Below are 15552 nucleotides of genomic sequence, written 5' to 3'. Positions count from 1 at the left end.
GTTTGAGCACAGCAGACCATTTCTGATGTCTTCCCAGATTTCAGTTGTATCAGGATGTCATCACTACAGGATAAAGTAAATAAATTTCTGTATGCTTTAGAGAGAACATCAACATTTGGATAGCCTCCAATATGTAATAGCATCAACCTAGTGTACCACTACTATGATTAATGATCTACCCGCCAGGCAAATGGCAACACATGCAGATTAGAAGACTCTCCAACTGAAACTAACAAACCCCAAGTATTAGTGAGAAGCCCAAATGAAGGTATCTGAGGATAAATTTTTTTTTTTCCCCACTTTGAGTACTCATCTGATTATGTTAAAACCCATGAAACTACAGAAACGCAGCAGTCAGCCCTGAAGACGTTACCAATGAAGCTGTCAAGCTCCCTACCAATGTCAAGCAGACTGTCCACACATCATTTACTTGCTAAGCACAGGGCATGAAATATGACCAGAAGGTTCAACAGCTTGGTAATCAACAGAATTTCATTCAAATTTAAGTCAAGACAGTTTCCACTACAAGAAGTATACATCTAGCTCAGAACACTCAAAGCACACTCAAGCAAATTCAACCCCCTTCTACATGATGCACTTCAGTTTAATTCACATGCCGGGTCATATCAGTACAGAATTACAGCAGCAGAACTGACTGGGAACCTGGGAACAGAATGGAGATGTTTCAGAGTAGGGCTAACATGGGCCGTTTGGGGGAGACAGCATTTCTGTGTTGTACCCTTTTATGATTAATGTCAGAGGTTGTTTCAATTTTATTCCACGCTAAACACAAAATAAAACAATTGTCATCTAAAGAATAGTCAGTGATAGTATTTTTCTTTTTACTTGCATTTAGAGGTTTTGTTCATTTTCTCATTCAGTAAAAATCTTAAAATAGAAAGCATCTCATTACCGGATATCTTTGCTCTCTAAGGTGATGTATGTGCCATCGTATAGATCTAGGTCCCCCAAGGGCACCTTTGCTTTAATGCAGTCCGGATCCTCTTTATTATGCCTTTGTTCCAGCCCTGTGTCTCTGTCCTCATTTTCCTCTATATGAATCTTTTGAGCAACTAACTGTTTCTGTAGGAATAAAAAAAAAAAAGGAAACAGAAGAATGTATACTGATGAAAGCAAACCCTACGGATGCTAGGAGTTGAACAGTCCAACTTCTTCCTTAAAACAAAGTCTATCTAAAGAAATTCTAAAACGCTCTTCACATTTTGGGAATATTTCCCTACATTTTATAACATCTGTAGGACTTCTTTTGATTTAGATGGAATATAAATACTTTCATTAGAGATAATATGATTTGAACAGGCCCTTATTTCTCCTGCTGTACCTAAAAAAAGGGCTAATAGCATTCCAAATTCATGGTAGGCCACTCAAAAAAAGAAGAAACAATTGTTAACAGCACGTCAACTTTTCTGTATTTGAAGCCTTTTCCTCCACTGTAAGACCTCATGGAAATAACATTAGAGATTGCAAACAAAATTAACTTCTTAACCCTTCAGTGTGCTACGTACAACTGAGGTGGCAGGTTAATGCAAGGACTGAGACTAATTTCTATACATCAGCCCATCATGTGCCTTAGGAGCTACCTTTGGTGCCATAAAGCTCACCAGCGTTAATGACTATTAACAGTGAATGGACTAACGATCTGTCCCAGCAGAGTAAGCTGTATCTAATTCTCACCCAGATCTGCAAATTGTAAACCCATTAAACATCATAAGGATTTGTGTATGTTGGAAAGAGAAGAACATTTGCATTTTTAAAGCCACACATTTGATTACACACTATGCAATACTAGAGAGATATATAGTAGCAACTTGTGCAAGATCTTACAATACATAATGTCTGCTAGAAGTCATTTGTATGCCACAAATTGTACATTAGTAATTTCCAAGCCCACAACCCATGTTCTTTTTCTGAAAGGCTTAAAACTATTGTTCCACCCATAGCTAGAATGTCCACTACCACAAAAATAACTATACCTCGATGAGAAAGACTGGCTGAATACAGTCACACAAGGGGCAGTCCTGCTAGTTTTAATCCCTTCCAGTGCTCCCATTCACCTAAAGCTACCCCTGGTGCTCATCTAACTTCTCAGTGAGCTAGTTGCACTAATTTGACAAAACCAAAGCTGGCATAAGAGAAAGCAGTGCATGGCCAGAAGAAAGGCCGTGAGCTGTTAGCTTGCCCAGCCCATATTATATTTAAACTTTAGTTTAAGTTATCAGTTCAGGTTCATTAAAGCCCTTTTTAGAAGGGTGTTGTCAGACCCTTTTTCAACAATAAATGGGCATGAATTAAAACAGAGCTGACCTGCTCTGTATTCTCCTGGAATATAGTAGTTTGCAACAGAATCCAGTATCTAAATGACTTGACTTAAAATGTTAGGATTTATGGATAACAGGGAATGATGCAACTGAGGACAATGATAACCAGTTGAGCAAACTTGGGGCACAAAATTCTTGAGATCTGAAGAATTCTTCATCCTTTCACTGAAGCAGAATTACACCAATAATGACTTCTATTCCCCATTTAAATCTAGCACTAAAAAGCCAGTGAAAAAAATTCTGCATTTTCAGAAATCAGTTAGTATTTAATATTATACTTTACCTCCAGTTCTTTGAGGTAGTTAACTGTTGTTTCTTGTCTCATGAGTATTACCAAATCATGTGGGTTCCTCAAGTTCATTGGTGAATCCACCTGCAAGACATTTCAACAGTCCATCACATAAGGCATTCTCCTAATTAGAATAATTTTAAACGGAAAGAAGGTATGTACGTTCAACTACAGTTTGTCTGTTCAGAGGTTTTCTGTTGACTCAGCATTCATAATAAGTCCATAATTTAAATCTGTACTTCAAACAACACTGTTATTTGAGAATCCAAAGGAGACCATGCTTTGATTTTAAACCTATTTTAATTTTTTCAGGCATACAAATTCTAAGTGTAAGAGGCAAATAAATTTCTCACAACAAACATTACTAGGAGCACCCACTGCTGAAATACTAGATACCTTCTATTGCAATCGCAAAAAAAAAAATTTGATAGATTTAAAATTCCTCCATTTCGTCCCTCAATAGGCATAAAGTACTTCAGCTTCAAGTCAGCTCCTTCCACGCAACTAATTTAACATACCAGCTTAGCATTAAGATCTACTGCCTTCAGGATTAAGACATAAATGAACAAACTGAAGGGGCAGGCAGATGAAGACTAAAAACTGTTACAGAAGACCGTGCTACAGCTTCCATAGCTATGCACAGGAGTTGGCAGCTCAACGAAGAGCAACATCATAGGTAAGTCACAGACAAGAGTGGTTATACGCCAGACCTTTATTGGTCCCTAACTGGGCTCAGTAAGCCATGGCACTTCACAGCTGGAATACCCCAGCCTCGTCCTCACACCAAATCAGTTCTGCTGCCTGCCTGGGTGGCGGAAAGTCACTGCAGTGTCTTGGTGCATGAACAGCTGAGCTGATCAAAAGGCTCACCACAGTCAAAAGACTCACCTCCAGGCTTCCACCCCGCTCCCTCGAGTCTGCCAGTGTGATACGAGTTAGCCCTGCATATCAGCTCTGGAGCCCACCAGGCTCTCTTGGGAGCTAACCCAAGCTCTGCAGTTGAACGGGACCTAATTCCCTATCAGTTGCTTTACTTGAATTAGTAAATTAAATTAGCTCAGGGAGGATTCATTGAGTATGAGAACAGAAGCAAGGAAATGGACAGTGAATGTGTGATCACAGGATGAAAGGTGACAAGGACAGCAAGATCTTGCATTTTTAACATAATGACTGTTACAGTACACTGTCTATACCAAGATGTTCCTGGATCTGCTCAGTTTCCATTCACGCTTTCAGGATACGGAGATAGGTACTGCATAAAGATGTAAGCACTACCTGTGCGTTAGCGCTGATACCTCTACAATGGCTGTCCACGATATCTATCCAAGCTCGGTGACATTACAATTTAATGGAAAAGTTTGCCATATATACATGCACAGGAGAACCTCCTGAGCTCCAGGTCTTCATTTTTTGTCAATTTTCTAAACAACCTGGACACATTTCCGGGACTCTTTCTTATTGCAGAGAACTGCATCTCCAGCAGGACAACAGCAAGTTTCCTGGTCATCGTGTGCCCTGCCAACAGATCAGGCCTTGAGCCATGTTCTCTTGGCTGTGAGTCAGTGAAGAAGCTCAGATCTACTTTCTTTGGACTACTGACTATGAAGTCTATGTTCCTTGCAAGCCTCCCTAAGGATCCTGTCCTCCAAGATGAAAACATTTGGCCCTTTTATCCCCCACGTCAAAAAAACCCTAAAGGTGGTTTTGGCTACATTTGGCTAATATTCCTTTCCAATTCAAAAGCTGAACTGCTTCTTTTAGTATGGAGCCATTTTCATGGGTGGCTACTGACAGTCCAAATACTTACACATAACTTTTTCTGCCTTAGCAAATCAATTCTCTTATATCACCAGATGAATAGAAAACGATGGGTGCTATTGACACCAGTTAATTTTTACAGCATGGATTCGGAGATTATTAATTTAACTGTTGTCAATAAAGGATGACCAAGTATCTGCAACGATCCAGAGAAGCACAAAAAATACCACGTTAAAAGAAACTAACAATGCTGTTAGTTGAGGTACTGAAGTCTACAGTCGTATTTCATATTTTCTCCTGTGGGCTCCACCTCACTTTGAACTGGTTGCACACAAACCCAGAGTTATGCACTGAATATAGCACTTTTGCTAGAGGCCTCATTTGCTTGAGAAAATACTGCAAGTGAATGAGAGATGAATTGGCAAAGAAAATAAGGGGAAGTTTTACTGTGTTTAAGGCACATAACCACCCATTCCAAACCAGCACCGTTCCTCTGACATGTAAAGACTGCGTGCACACTACACTGTCACTGAGAACAAAGTCAACTATCAGCTTCCCTTTCAGTGACAAACTGCATCTGGGGAGAGACTTTTTGCAGAAAGTTACGCTGGCATCTCCATTTAGAAAGCTTTATTCTGAAAGATGAACAATCTCAGCTTATTATTCATTCAGAAACATATTCAGGGACAGCTGCTGGTTTTAACTTTTGATAAAACACTCTCATGGAAGTTAGGTCTGAATTTAGTGTTTGGGAATTTGAAGTGGTATGTTACCTATCCAGCACGCATGGGTTGACAGAAAAGCAACGCAACAAGTACGAAATTCTTATCAACTATTACCTGGCAGCAGAAATCAAAGTGACAAAAACAATCAAACAGCAGTGTCGCTGAATTAATGCATAAAGTTGTGTCAACCCATCAGGAAATCAATCTCAAGTCAAGCAGCATGCATGGTATTTCTTAGATTTTCACTTCTGGATCTGATCTCCATTTGTCATCAGCAAACGAGCACTTTCTAATAATAGCAAACCCCTCCAATCTAGTAGAAAGTTTATATTATTAAATAACCTTAGCAGTGCATAAACCAAAAGCTCTAAAACCAAAACTTTAGTAGTAAATCCAACCTTACATTTATTTAACTTGATCATTTCTGACACTGAATGTTCAAGACTTCCACTGCAGAAACTATCAGAAGACTATCTTTAGCTCCTACAAATAAAGCCCCATTTTAGGTGCAATAATTTCAGAAAAAGAACTTGAACGGAAAAATTAAGCAACAACACTGGACATTCATGCAAAGTCTGAAGTATAAGTCAGCACATTCGATGCATTCAGAGCACTTTTGGCAGCTTATAAAAGTGAGCTGAATATACTATATCAGTTCTTATACTCTTCAGTTTATACATTTATAATACGAAGGCATTATGAAATGATAACTGAGGAAATAAAAAGCATTCAGATCTACAAAAAAATGTGGTATATGACAAAAAGTAAAACATGCCTAATTGAAAATCACAGGAGAGCTTATAAATTCATGCCTGCAAAGGAGGAAAATAATGCCAACTTGGCCTTCAACAGACATCAAGTTTGGAGGATGACTGTGCTCAAGCTTAAGAATTTTATAAAGTGCAGTTTCCTGATCTCATTAGATTGGTCAAAAAAGTAGCCCTGCTGTCAAGCAGGGGAATCCTCTCTTTTCTTATTACCTTTAATTTACAGCTCCACTGAGAAACAGGCCAGTGAGTTCAGCTGAAAAATAACTTTAAAGACTAAACATTTAGTTTTCAGCCAGGTCAGCAGGCTAGTCTGAATTGGCCTCAGGTGAGCCCTTCATCACCCCCCACTCCATAGCCACAGCCAGGTGGCTCTCAAACTGCAGCCTGTTCCTGTCAGATCCAGCTAGCAATACCGTCCAGACTTCTGGTTCGTCATCCACCTTTTTACAACGTCCCTCCCCAGATCAAACATGCTTTCTTTTACAGTGCCAGCCACCAATACTTCATTTGCCATCGAGGGCAGTAATGTCATCTCATGAGGAATTTGGCACGGTGAGTAGGTAGCAAGGAAAGATATGCATAATCTACACAGCAGAGGTAACAGTAAGCACCAGTGGTAAGGTAAGTGGGCAGCAGCACATGCCGAAATAGAGAATGCACACTCTGAGCCCTGCAGAGCTCCCCACTCGGGTGCTCACACTTTACCCTGTCCTTGCTGCTGGTGCTCGAGTGCCACCTACCACCTTCCTGCTTTCCACTGCAGCCACAACCCAAACCCCAGAAAATTAAACCCTGAATAAAAACGTAAGACATGCCAGAACCTTCCTATGGGCTGCCACTTAGAAAAATTCAAAACCACAAAACACCCCCCAAAGATTTGGAAAAGCCCTCAAGAGCTTCATTCACCTGTGAAATAATTCTTTAGTCAGAAATACAGTAGCCTAAATAAAATGTATTTGATGAATACCTGGAGACTTTTCTGGATTACATCCCTTCCTGCAAGAAAAATACTCTAAGTAGATTTTAGAAGACACTGGTTTGATTCAGTCTCATTACAGCTCTTACAGACACTTGGCGCTTCTAATAGTCACCCAGAGACTGATCTGGCTGTGGAAATACCTCCCGTTTCAAGAAAGTATCTAAAACAAAACAAGAGACTGGTTCCACCAGAGAAGTCCTGCATAAAATATCAACTAATTTTTCTTTTATTTATGTCTGTTGCCTTTCCAGAGTTGAACTACATCTTCATGGCATCCATTAGAGAAATTAGTTCTTTAGACAGAAAACAGTAAGCAACATGAATAGTACTGGATCACTTTGAGGAAAAAGCACACTATATCCACAGTTGCATGTGACCTTACGGTACAAAAGGTATGTATTTACTAGCTCATAGCCATAGCTCCCCTCTTTTATGACAGCTCAAGTATCTGCAAATAATTGTGTACTGAAAGCCTCCTGCTGTGAAATAAAGGGCATACGTGGCCCCCATCTTACTGAGCTTCACCAGACTTGCTGAAAACAGTCCTGGGACCCCTGGAATGAGTAAGTTTGTATTTGTCCTGAGCGCTGCTGAAGATGTGTGTGGTACAGCGTTTGCATTTAATGTCAGTTTCTAAACAATTAACTATAAGGAAAACAGAACAAAACTTTGCTCTTGGAACTAGCATAGGTCTGACTTCAGCAGTTAAAACCTTACTAGAGGGCAGGCGTTATTGCAAAAGCTGTCATGCTTTATTTCAGCCCTGAAACAGCTGCAATTAAATACCCTAGTGTTTGTTCTCAGGTCCTCTTTTTTACCTTAGGATTGAATCTACTGCCAGGCAGCACCTGGTCTTACTTTAGCATGCTATACCCTCTTCCCTGCACGCAGAAAGCTGCAGATACACTCCCTGCCCCATGTTAAAAACCACTTCACATTTGATGCTTCCTGTCACATTTAAGACAGGAGCTGAGGATGTTACCATAAATTTAAACTGCATTAGAAATGGTATCTTCGCTTTTATGTGATACAGGACATTGGCCTGCTAATACTACAGACCCTTCAGACCTTCATGCAAAGCCTGTTGTGCCTCATCATCTGATTGGGGGAGTCAGACAAGCGAAACACAGACGCTGTGATTTAGCTCATCTTCTGCAAAATGTAAGCCACTTCCCACAAGACTCTGCGGGGTGAAATGGGATAGGCACAGCGCGTGCTGACAGTAAGCTGAGTGGAGACTCTTGCACCTGAACAGATGCTTGTTCCAACTTATTTTACCTCAAAGCATTAGGCTGATGGCAAAGCACCACATTCATTTAGTCTTCCTCCAAAGCACTGAAACTGTGACAGTCAAGATGAAGTGCTTGAAAAGCAAGGATCTGACTTCAATTCAAACACAGTAAACACGAAAAAATGGTGCTGAAAAGCTTTCCTTGAACCTCTGACTGGCAGAAAGCCTGCCAGTAAGCCACTTTTAGAATAAAGTGTTCTCTGTTTAACTTTGTCCAAAGGTTAAAGTCTCTTTATAAAGCACAGCTCAAATTTATTCACTGTCACAAAGTACACCAAGAACCTGATTCAACAAAAAACCAAACCAAACCAAGACATCAGAGTTGAATCAAACCCTGAAGTTTTAGAGAGTCCTCTGTGTTCCACCTGCGTATACCAAAGTCTCTGAATAATTAGACTTCTAAGTTTTGCCAAATCTTCTGGTATATTTTTTGCCATGATCCAGTTACATTGGACCAGGAAGTAAGTATTGAAAATGATTGTCAATAAATGCTCCAGTCAACTATTTTTAGGTAAGGCTTTTTTTAAAGAACTGTGGAAATCCCCCTATTAAGTGAGGCACAGGAACACCAAAATCAGAACAGCGAGTAGTGCCTCTACCCATCCTAAAGGCGTTCCACTGCATGCAGAAAGCCAATTATGACAGAAAAAAGCTGGAAAAGATACTACATCAAATGATAGCATACAGCAAAATGGGCTCCTCATTTGTTTTATAGGCTTGTTTAATAGATACTAGATCTTTTGTCACTGTACTTGGAAAATGAAGGCTTTTCCCACTTAAATAGGCTGGAACTCCTTGCAGTCTCAAGCGGAAGCAAAGGAACTAGAAATCAGTATTTGCCTTTTTGGTATACTCTTGCTGTCTTGAAATACTTTACACTTCAACATGATGCTAACCATGGCATTTCTGAAAAAGCCACAAAAAATTCTATATAGGTTTCAGTACCAGACAAGCTACAAAACTGGTAAATATATGCTTTGGCTTATCCAAATGATGAGCTGGGTGTGTCAGAAGATACTTGTTCCAAAGGATGTCATTGAAAAATTCACACAGAAAAATGACATTGAATTAAGCTTTTCTAATAAGTATTGAGGCATTTAAAATCTTACTGCTGCAGAACCTGTTAACAAACAGCATTATTACGTGTTTGGATATTACTAAGAGTAGCAGTGCTACAGGGAAAACTGACATTTTACACACTTGCAGCACATTTAACAGTCCTGTGGACTTCACTCTTTTGGGCTCTGATGGGGCCTTCACCCAAACATGTGCTTGGGCCACTTCCAGGCTATCCTTTTGCTATGAAACGCTCAATATGGGGAAGGCATGCCTGGCACCAAGCACAGCTTTCACCACTGAATAATCAGTTTTGAACAGTTGATTCATATCATCTTCTCAGTTTGTCCTACCCTTATTTAAAAAGTGATGAAAACAGACAAGAGGCCAGGAAATCGAAGGATGTGAGGATGTTAAGAGAAATGGGACCTGGGAGCCACTCTGTGCCTGGAAGACAAAGGCCACATGGAAATGCCAGGAGTGGGGGAGCGAACCGGACACTGTGCCTAAATACAGCCAGAGCCACGGCTGGGGCCTTCTGGAGTTACAAACAGAACCACTTCTGTGTACATTACTATGCCGGGCCAGATCCAGACATTTTTGTATTAAAACTTCACTGTCAGCAGTCAAATCCTGGCATAAGATTACCTGCTAGACTGCAGCAGGCTGGGAGGCACAGGCACCCACAGCTGTGTTTCAGCAGCTCTTCGGATCTGCCTCAGCTCCTGCACCTCAGGTGCAAATCCTTCACTGCTGAGTTGAGAACAGTGAAAGGTACTTCACCATCACCCTCACAAGAACAACAAAACCTGCATTTCTGACTGCACTCCACATACAGGCCACCACAAGGACTACTTTCGTCCAATCTGGATCTAGCTGTGACCTTCACGGCAATAAAGAAGGAGGCTGCGCTCCCCTGCGAGTGAGGTGCGGTTCCAGGTCAGCAGCACCCCATCAGGAACAAGGACGTTAAGCATCTTCAGCCATTCACTGGCCAGAATGTTTAGGTTCAAATGAAAAGGCAGAAAATCTAAAGTTGTTTGGGTTTTTATTTTTTAAATTATTTTTCACACTAAAGGCCTAAATCTCACAGTTTTTTGGTGACCAAGAGAGAATTTTTAGAACACAAGTTTCCCTTGTCCTGGGATAAGCTGAACTATCCTTCAAAACCATCATGCTTCAGCTTGCCACACCCTGGGGCTGGATGACATCTAATGAACTGCAGTAGACCCACACCAATCTCCAGCCTGGGTCTCTTTGCACTCACTCATAAAGAGGCACTGGTAACTGTTTTGGGGAAGGCATGCTACGACATTCAGTAAGAACAATTTTTTTATTATTATTTTTCAGCACACAACAGACTTGGAAGGATAAGAAATTCAGTCAAGAAAGAGGACATATGGCCAAGCAAACTAACCTTTAGAGCAAGAGCAAAGCAACCATCTACCTGTCATTTTCAAGATACAACTGAGTGACTGCTTAACGTATCACAAAAGATGCTTCTGTAAGCAGCAAACAGCTTTTTATTTGGCTGCACTAGATTTTCAGCTTTCCTTGGTTTTGGATGGCTGCTTTTCCTCTAGGCTTGGGTGTATGGACCACTGTTCTTATCTCAACCTGTTAGCACACACATACAGTTAGCTGGCAGACATCAGTAATGCATTAACCAACTCTAAAACCATCCATGAATCATTTTGCCTTGCTGCAACTTGAGGCACACTTGCTTTCAAACCCACAACCAAATTAACAGCTGTTTGGTAATATTTCCTCTCTATACTTGTACTAAGCCAGAATGAAGCACAGTACTGCACTGCAGGAAATTTGGATGGCGGGTTTATCGAGCGGCTAGCCTCCTTAGCCCTGAACAGGCTAACCAGCATTGCTCATTCATTCTCTTCTCTACATCATCTCTAACAAACCTCAAAACACATGGCAACACACAGAAAACAAAACAACTTTTTGCCACCTCAGATTCCTTGCCAGAGGCTCTCTAGTCCTAGCAGCACTTAACTTTCCCAGCTCTGCTCTGGCCTGTGAGGTTTCTTTGCTTCTTTAGCTACTCAGAACTAACTTTTTCAGCATTTTTAGTAGACCACATAGAGGCAGTCATTTGAGTCCCCACCAGCTTTCTCAGTTATTACCGCCTCCATCAAGCAATCTTTAGAAAGACCCTGCCTCAGCTCTGATATGTCAGATCTCTGAAAGATAACAGCACTTGGTCCCCATCAGTAAAGCCACAAATGACTACTGAAACTGCTTCCTGCACTGCACTTAATCTGTCAACTGCCTGTCCTCTCTTAACACTAAGTTTCTCTCTTCTCTTGCACACTAATGTTTCTGTAGAGTTGTTAGTTTCCCTACTGGTAGACAAGCACTGTCTAAAATGAGTTATACATTAGCCTGAACTTTATACCATGAGTTGTGAAATTCAAAGGCTTATAAACATGTGCACTGAGCAGATATAATCTCACTACAGACACAACTACTCAGTCCCTGGCTTTGCAGTAACACATTTGAAAGTGGACTCAGACTAAAGGAAGAATACAAACTGATGCAGAGAATGATGTATTTGACCCGAAAACAGGCTACTAGAGCAACAGATACAGCTTGATGACTCTTCTCTTGATGGCTTACTGAGACAACGAAATGTTAACATGCACTGCTGGGAATTAATTTGTTTCATCAGTCAGAAATTCTCACTAGAAACTGGAACAGTCGGGCCTACTTAGCAAACACTCCCATTTACCAGATGAGATCTTGCTGATACACAGAAAATTGCTCAGTTTGTGTTAATTTTGCCAGTCCGGCCAGGTTGTTCTACCACCACGAACTCCAGCTCAAGTCTCAGTCAGGGCACTGCTAGTGGTCTTAGGCCGCAGGAAAAACAACCTCACTTGAATGGAGTCTCATACTAAAGGCTTACACCTTTGCTGCACTGTAAGGAGAAACAGCTAACAGAGTTTAGGGCAATAATATAAAATATTCTCACCCTTCTTCCCTCAAACAGATTCTAGCTATTATGTTTTGTACATAGGCCAGGATCTGTAACTTCTGCTTTTAGCTCACCATCCATAGCGTACTCTGGTAACAAAGAAAACAAGGCTCACAGTAGCAAACTAAAAGCTACAGGGAAGTCACTTGTCACTGGCGTTCATCTGCACATCCATAGCCAGTGTCTCATTTAGCAGGGGGAATGTCTGGGTCTTACTATCACTGAAGTTTTGCCCACATCTTATTTATATGGGCTTCATTCAGATAAACTGAGGTAGTCCAAGTGAAGATTAAGCCTGTCCCTCCATAAACATTTAAAAATGTGTTTCAGATTGCTCAAGAATGGTAATATATCTAAAATTAAATAACATAAATACTAATTAATACCACCACTCCTAACCACCAGACAGCATTAGCCACTTCCAGTTAGAAACTGCTGTGCTGGAAGTGCTGCAATCAGCAGTGCAAAAGTCCAACAGTGGCTGATCACCAGCAGCATCCCTCGGGGATCAATATCAGAGCCAACACTGTTTAATATTTTTACTAATGACAGGGAAAAAAAGAACCTCAGCAAGACTGGTGTCCTCTGCAAAGGCAGGGCGGGAATTACCACAGTGGAAGGCAGGGCTGCAGTTAGGAGAGCTGGATAAATAGGCTGACAGGGAACTCATTAAGTCAACAACTGCAAGCACAAACCCAGTGGCTGGGATGCAACAGCCCTGTGCAGCAGGAAAGGCTGGGGCTGAGCAGAAAACAGCTTTGCAGAAAAGGATGTTTGGGCTTTCGTGGGGAAAAAGCTGGTGATGAGCCAACAGCGTGCCCTTGCAGCTAAGGCAGCCAGCTGCATCCTGGGCTGCAGCAGCAAGGCTAGAGCCAGCAGGGCGAGCGGAGTGATTACCCTCCTCCACCAGGGACCCATGAAAACACACCTGCTTCAGCTTCCCCTCCCTGGATTCAAGGCCAGCAAAGCCCATTTGAAGTGGTGAGAGGCCTGGAACACCTAACACACAGAGTGGCTGAGAAGCAGGCTGGCTCAGCTGCAGAGGGATATTGCTGCTGTTTTCAGTTTCCTGAAGGCAGGATACAGAGAAGACAAAAGCCAGGCTCTTCTTGAGGTGCAACAGTTAGAGGCACTGTACATCTGTTGCTACATGGGAAATTCTAATTAGAAAATATTAAAAAAATTTCATACCCAAGGCAGTTGTCCACTGGACCAGGTGCCCAGCAAGGCTGTCAAACCCCCATCCTAGACACAAAATTCAGCCCAGTAGGACCCTCAGCAACGGGATCTAGTTGGCCCTGCTTTGAGCTGTAGGACAGGTTGTGTTACTCTGTGACCCTACTTAGGTTATCGTGTTCAAACCAGTAGCAGTTTAAATTTATTCCAAACGTGAGTCTTTATTTCAGAGCTGTCTTCTGGGAAGCAAGTAGCTCCAAAATTCAAACTTGTGCTGCTGCGCAAGCAGCAAGAACTAGCACAATGGATCGATACTTGGATGTTCAAAGGAGGAGGCTAGAGTGCTATGGGAAAACTTGATGTGACAATATTTTTCTACAAAACAAGGGTTGATTAATTAGAACTAGGAGCCAGTGACTGACAACACTCTACGTACACTGAGAAGCTGAAATGCCAGACACTGCAAATAAACACAAGCAGCTGCACAGCTGAAGAGTTTGAGACAAACATGGGCAACAGCCCCCCTAAAAATGCATGAAGTAAAAACAGCTGGAAAGAACGACTGAATGGCTAAGTGTTCTGGTGAAAATACAAGTTCTCATGATAAATACCAACATAATGAAGAATATTCTGAGAAATTAAAGCAAAGGGATACTCTGCAGGGAAATTTTAGGCTTACGTTCTGTTAATAAGTACTTAGGTCCTGGTATTAGGAGAAGGATAGCTCAAATATTTTGGAATATTGTGGTTCTACCAATGAACTGATAAACCAATTATGAACCATCCCATTGCCAATACATCACAGAATACCTCCAGTTGGAAGCGACCCCTAAGGATCATCAAGTCCAACTCCTTGCAGGACTACCTAAAACTAAAACATATTATTAAGAGCTTCATCCAGACACTGCCTGAACTCGTCAGGCTTGGTGCTGTGACCACTTCCCTGGGGACCCTGTTCCAGTGACCGACCACCCTCTCAGAGAAGAGCCTTTTCCTAATGCCCAATCTTAACATCCCCTGATGCAATTTCATTCCATTTCCTTGCATCCTGTCCCGGGTCACCAGAGAAAGATCAGCACCTTTCCCTCTGCTGCCTCCCTTGAGGAGATTGGTGAGGTCACCCCTCAGCCTTCTCTTCTCCGAGCTGAACAAACCAAGTGACCTTGGCTGCTTCTCTTAAGTCTTATCCTCAAGACCTTTCACCATCTTGGTCATCATCCTCTAGATACACTCTAATAGCTGATATCCTTACATTGAGGCATCCAGAACTGCACAGATACTCGAGGTAGGGTCACACCAGTGCAGAGTGAGACAATGACAATTCCTTCCTATTGCTGGACAATAGAGATTATATGTTGGTTTTGCTAATAACTGTTGAACCACAATTACATTTTGTCATTTAAAACAACATTCAAGTTCACTCCAGAAAATGCCGACTCTTTTCATTCTCCAATATACAAGTGGAAAAAAATGAAATTCAGAGGTGCTCTACAGGGATGGCAGTAGTGACAAATTTAAGTATCATTTTCACAAGAGCCAAGGAGATGATAGTAATTAGATACTGACATACATCTCATTATGAAAATTCACTGGACAATTGACAGCACTACATTGCAGCTATTGAAAAATCCAGAGCCTCGTATTCCAAGCAATACCATATTTATAATTTGCATTTCTTTGCTGGAAACGGATGGATTAATTTTGACCATACAGGTAAGTGATGTTATTCCACAGATACTGCTTTATCACCTCAGCTATAGACATAAAGAACTTTATACATGGAGCATGGGAACGCCCCTACTTAAAAAGCATTGGTAACTGTAATAGAATAGTTTACTGCGTAGCAGTGGTACAGTGGGAGCTTCTACCTGTACCATCAGTTAACTGACATAATAAAATGCTATTTCTTACAATCGGTGCTGAATTTAGCTAATCAAATTTTCAAGTCATTTTAGCTAATTAGATTTTTTCAAGTCACAGCTGCTTTTCATGAATAATCAGAATCAATACTTGACCCAAGTTTAATAATATACAATTGATACACACATGCACAGATGCTTCCAGACCATCACTGTATACTCTTATCACTTCCCTGCTACATGAAGTGGGAAAGGGGGTGAGACAGCACTGGAAGTGTTGTCACTCATTAATTTACGATTAACTAGAGTGAGAGAGTA

General features: G+C 41.3%; 1 protein-coding gene across 3 annotated transcripts in view; it reads right to left on the bottom strand.

The window, feature by feature from the left end:
• Positions 1 to 15552, bottom strand: part of TTC17 (tetratricopeptide repeat domain 17) — a 59365-nt gene that overhangs the window by 42576 nt on the left and 1237 nt on the right. For 2 of the 3 annotated variants that reach the window (XM_055793917.1, XM_055793918.1), the window contains exons 2-3: positions 2623 to 2712; positions 914 to 1083 (exon numbers count right to left, since the gene is read on the bottom strand). In XM_055793917.1, the coding sequence (XP_055649892.1) occupies positions 914 to 1083; positions 2623 to 2712 (260 nt within the window). Of the gene's footprint in view, positions 1 to 913; positions 1084 to 2622; positions 2713 to 15552 lie in introns of those variants that run through there. The other variant, XM_055793919.1, reaches the window with a different exon arrangement.

The sequence above is a fragment of the Falco peregrinus genome, chromosome 1, assembly GCF_023634155.1.
Source record: "Falco peregrinus isolate bFalPer1 chromosome 1, bFalPer1.pri, whole genome shotgun sequence".
NCBI lineage: Eukaryota > Metazoa > Chordata > Aves > Falconiformes > Falconidae > Falco > Falco peregrinus.
The sequence above is the reverse complement of the archived record's forward strand: the minus strand, read 5'-3'. Positions and strand labels throughout refer to the sequence as shown.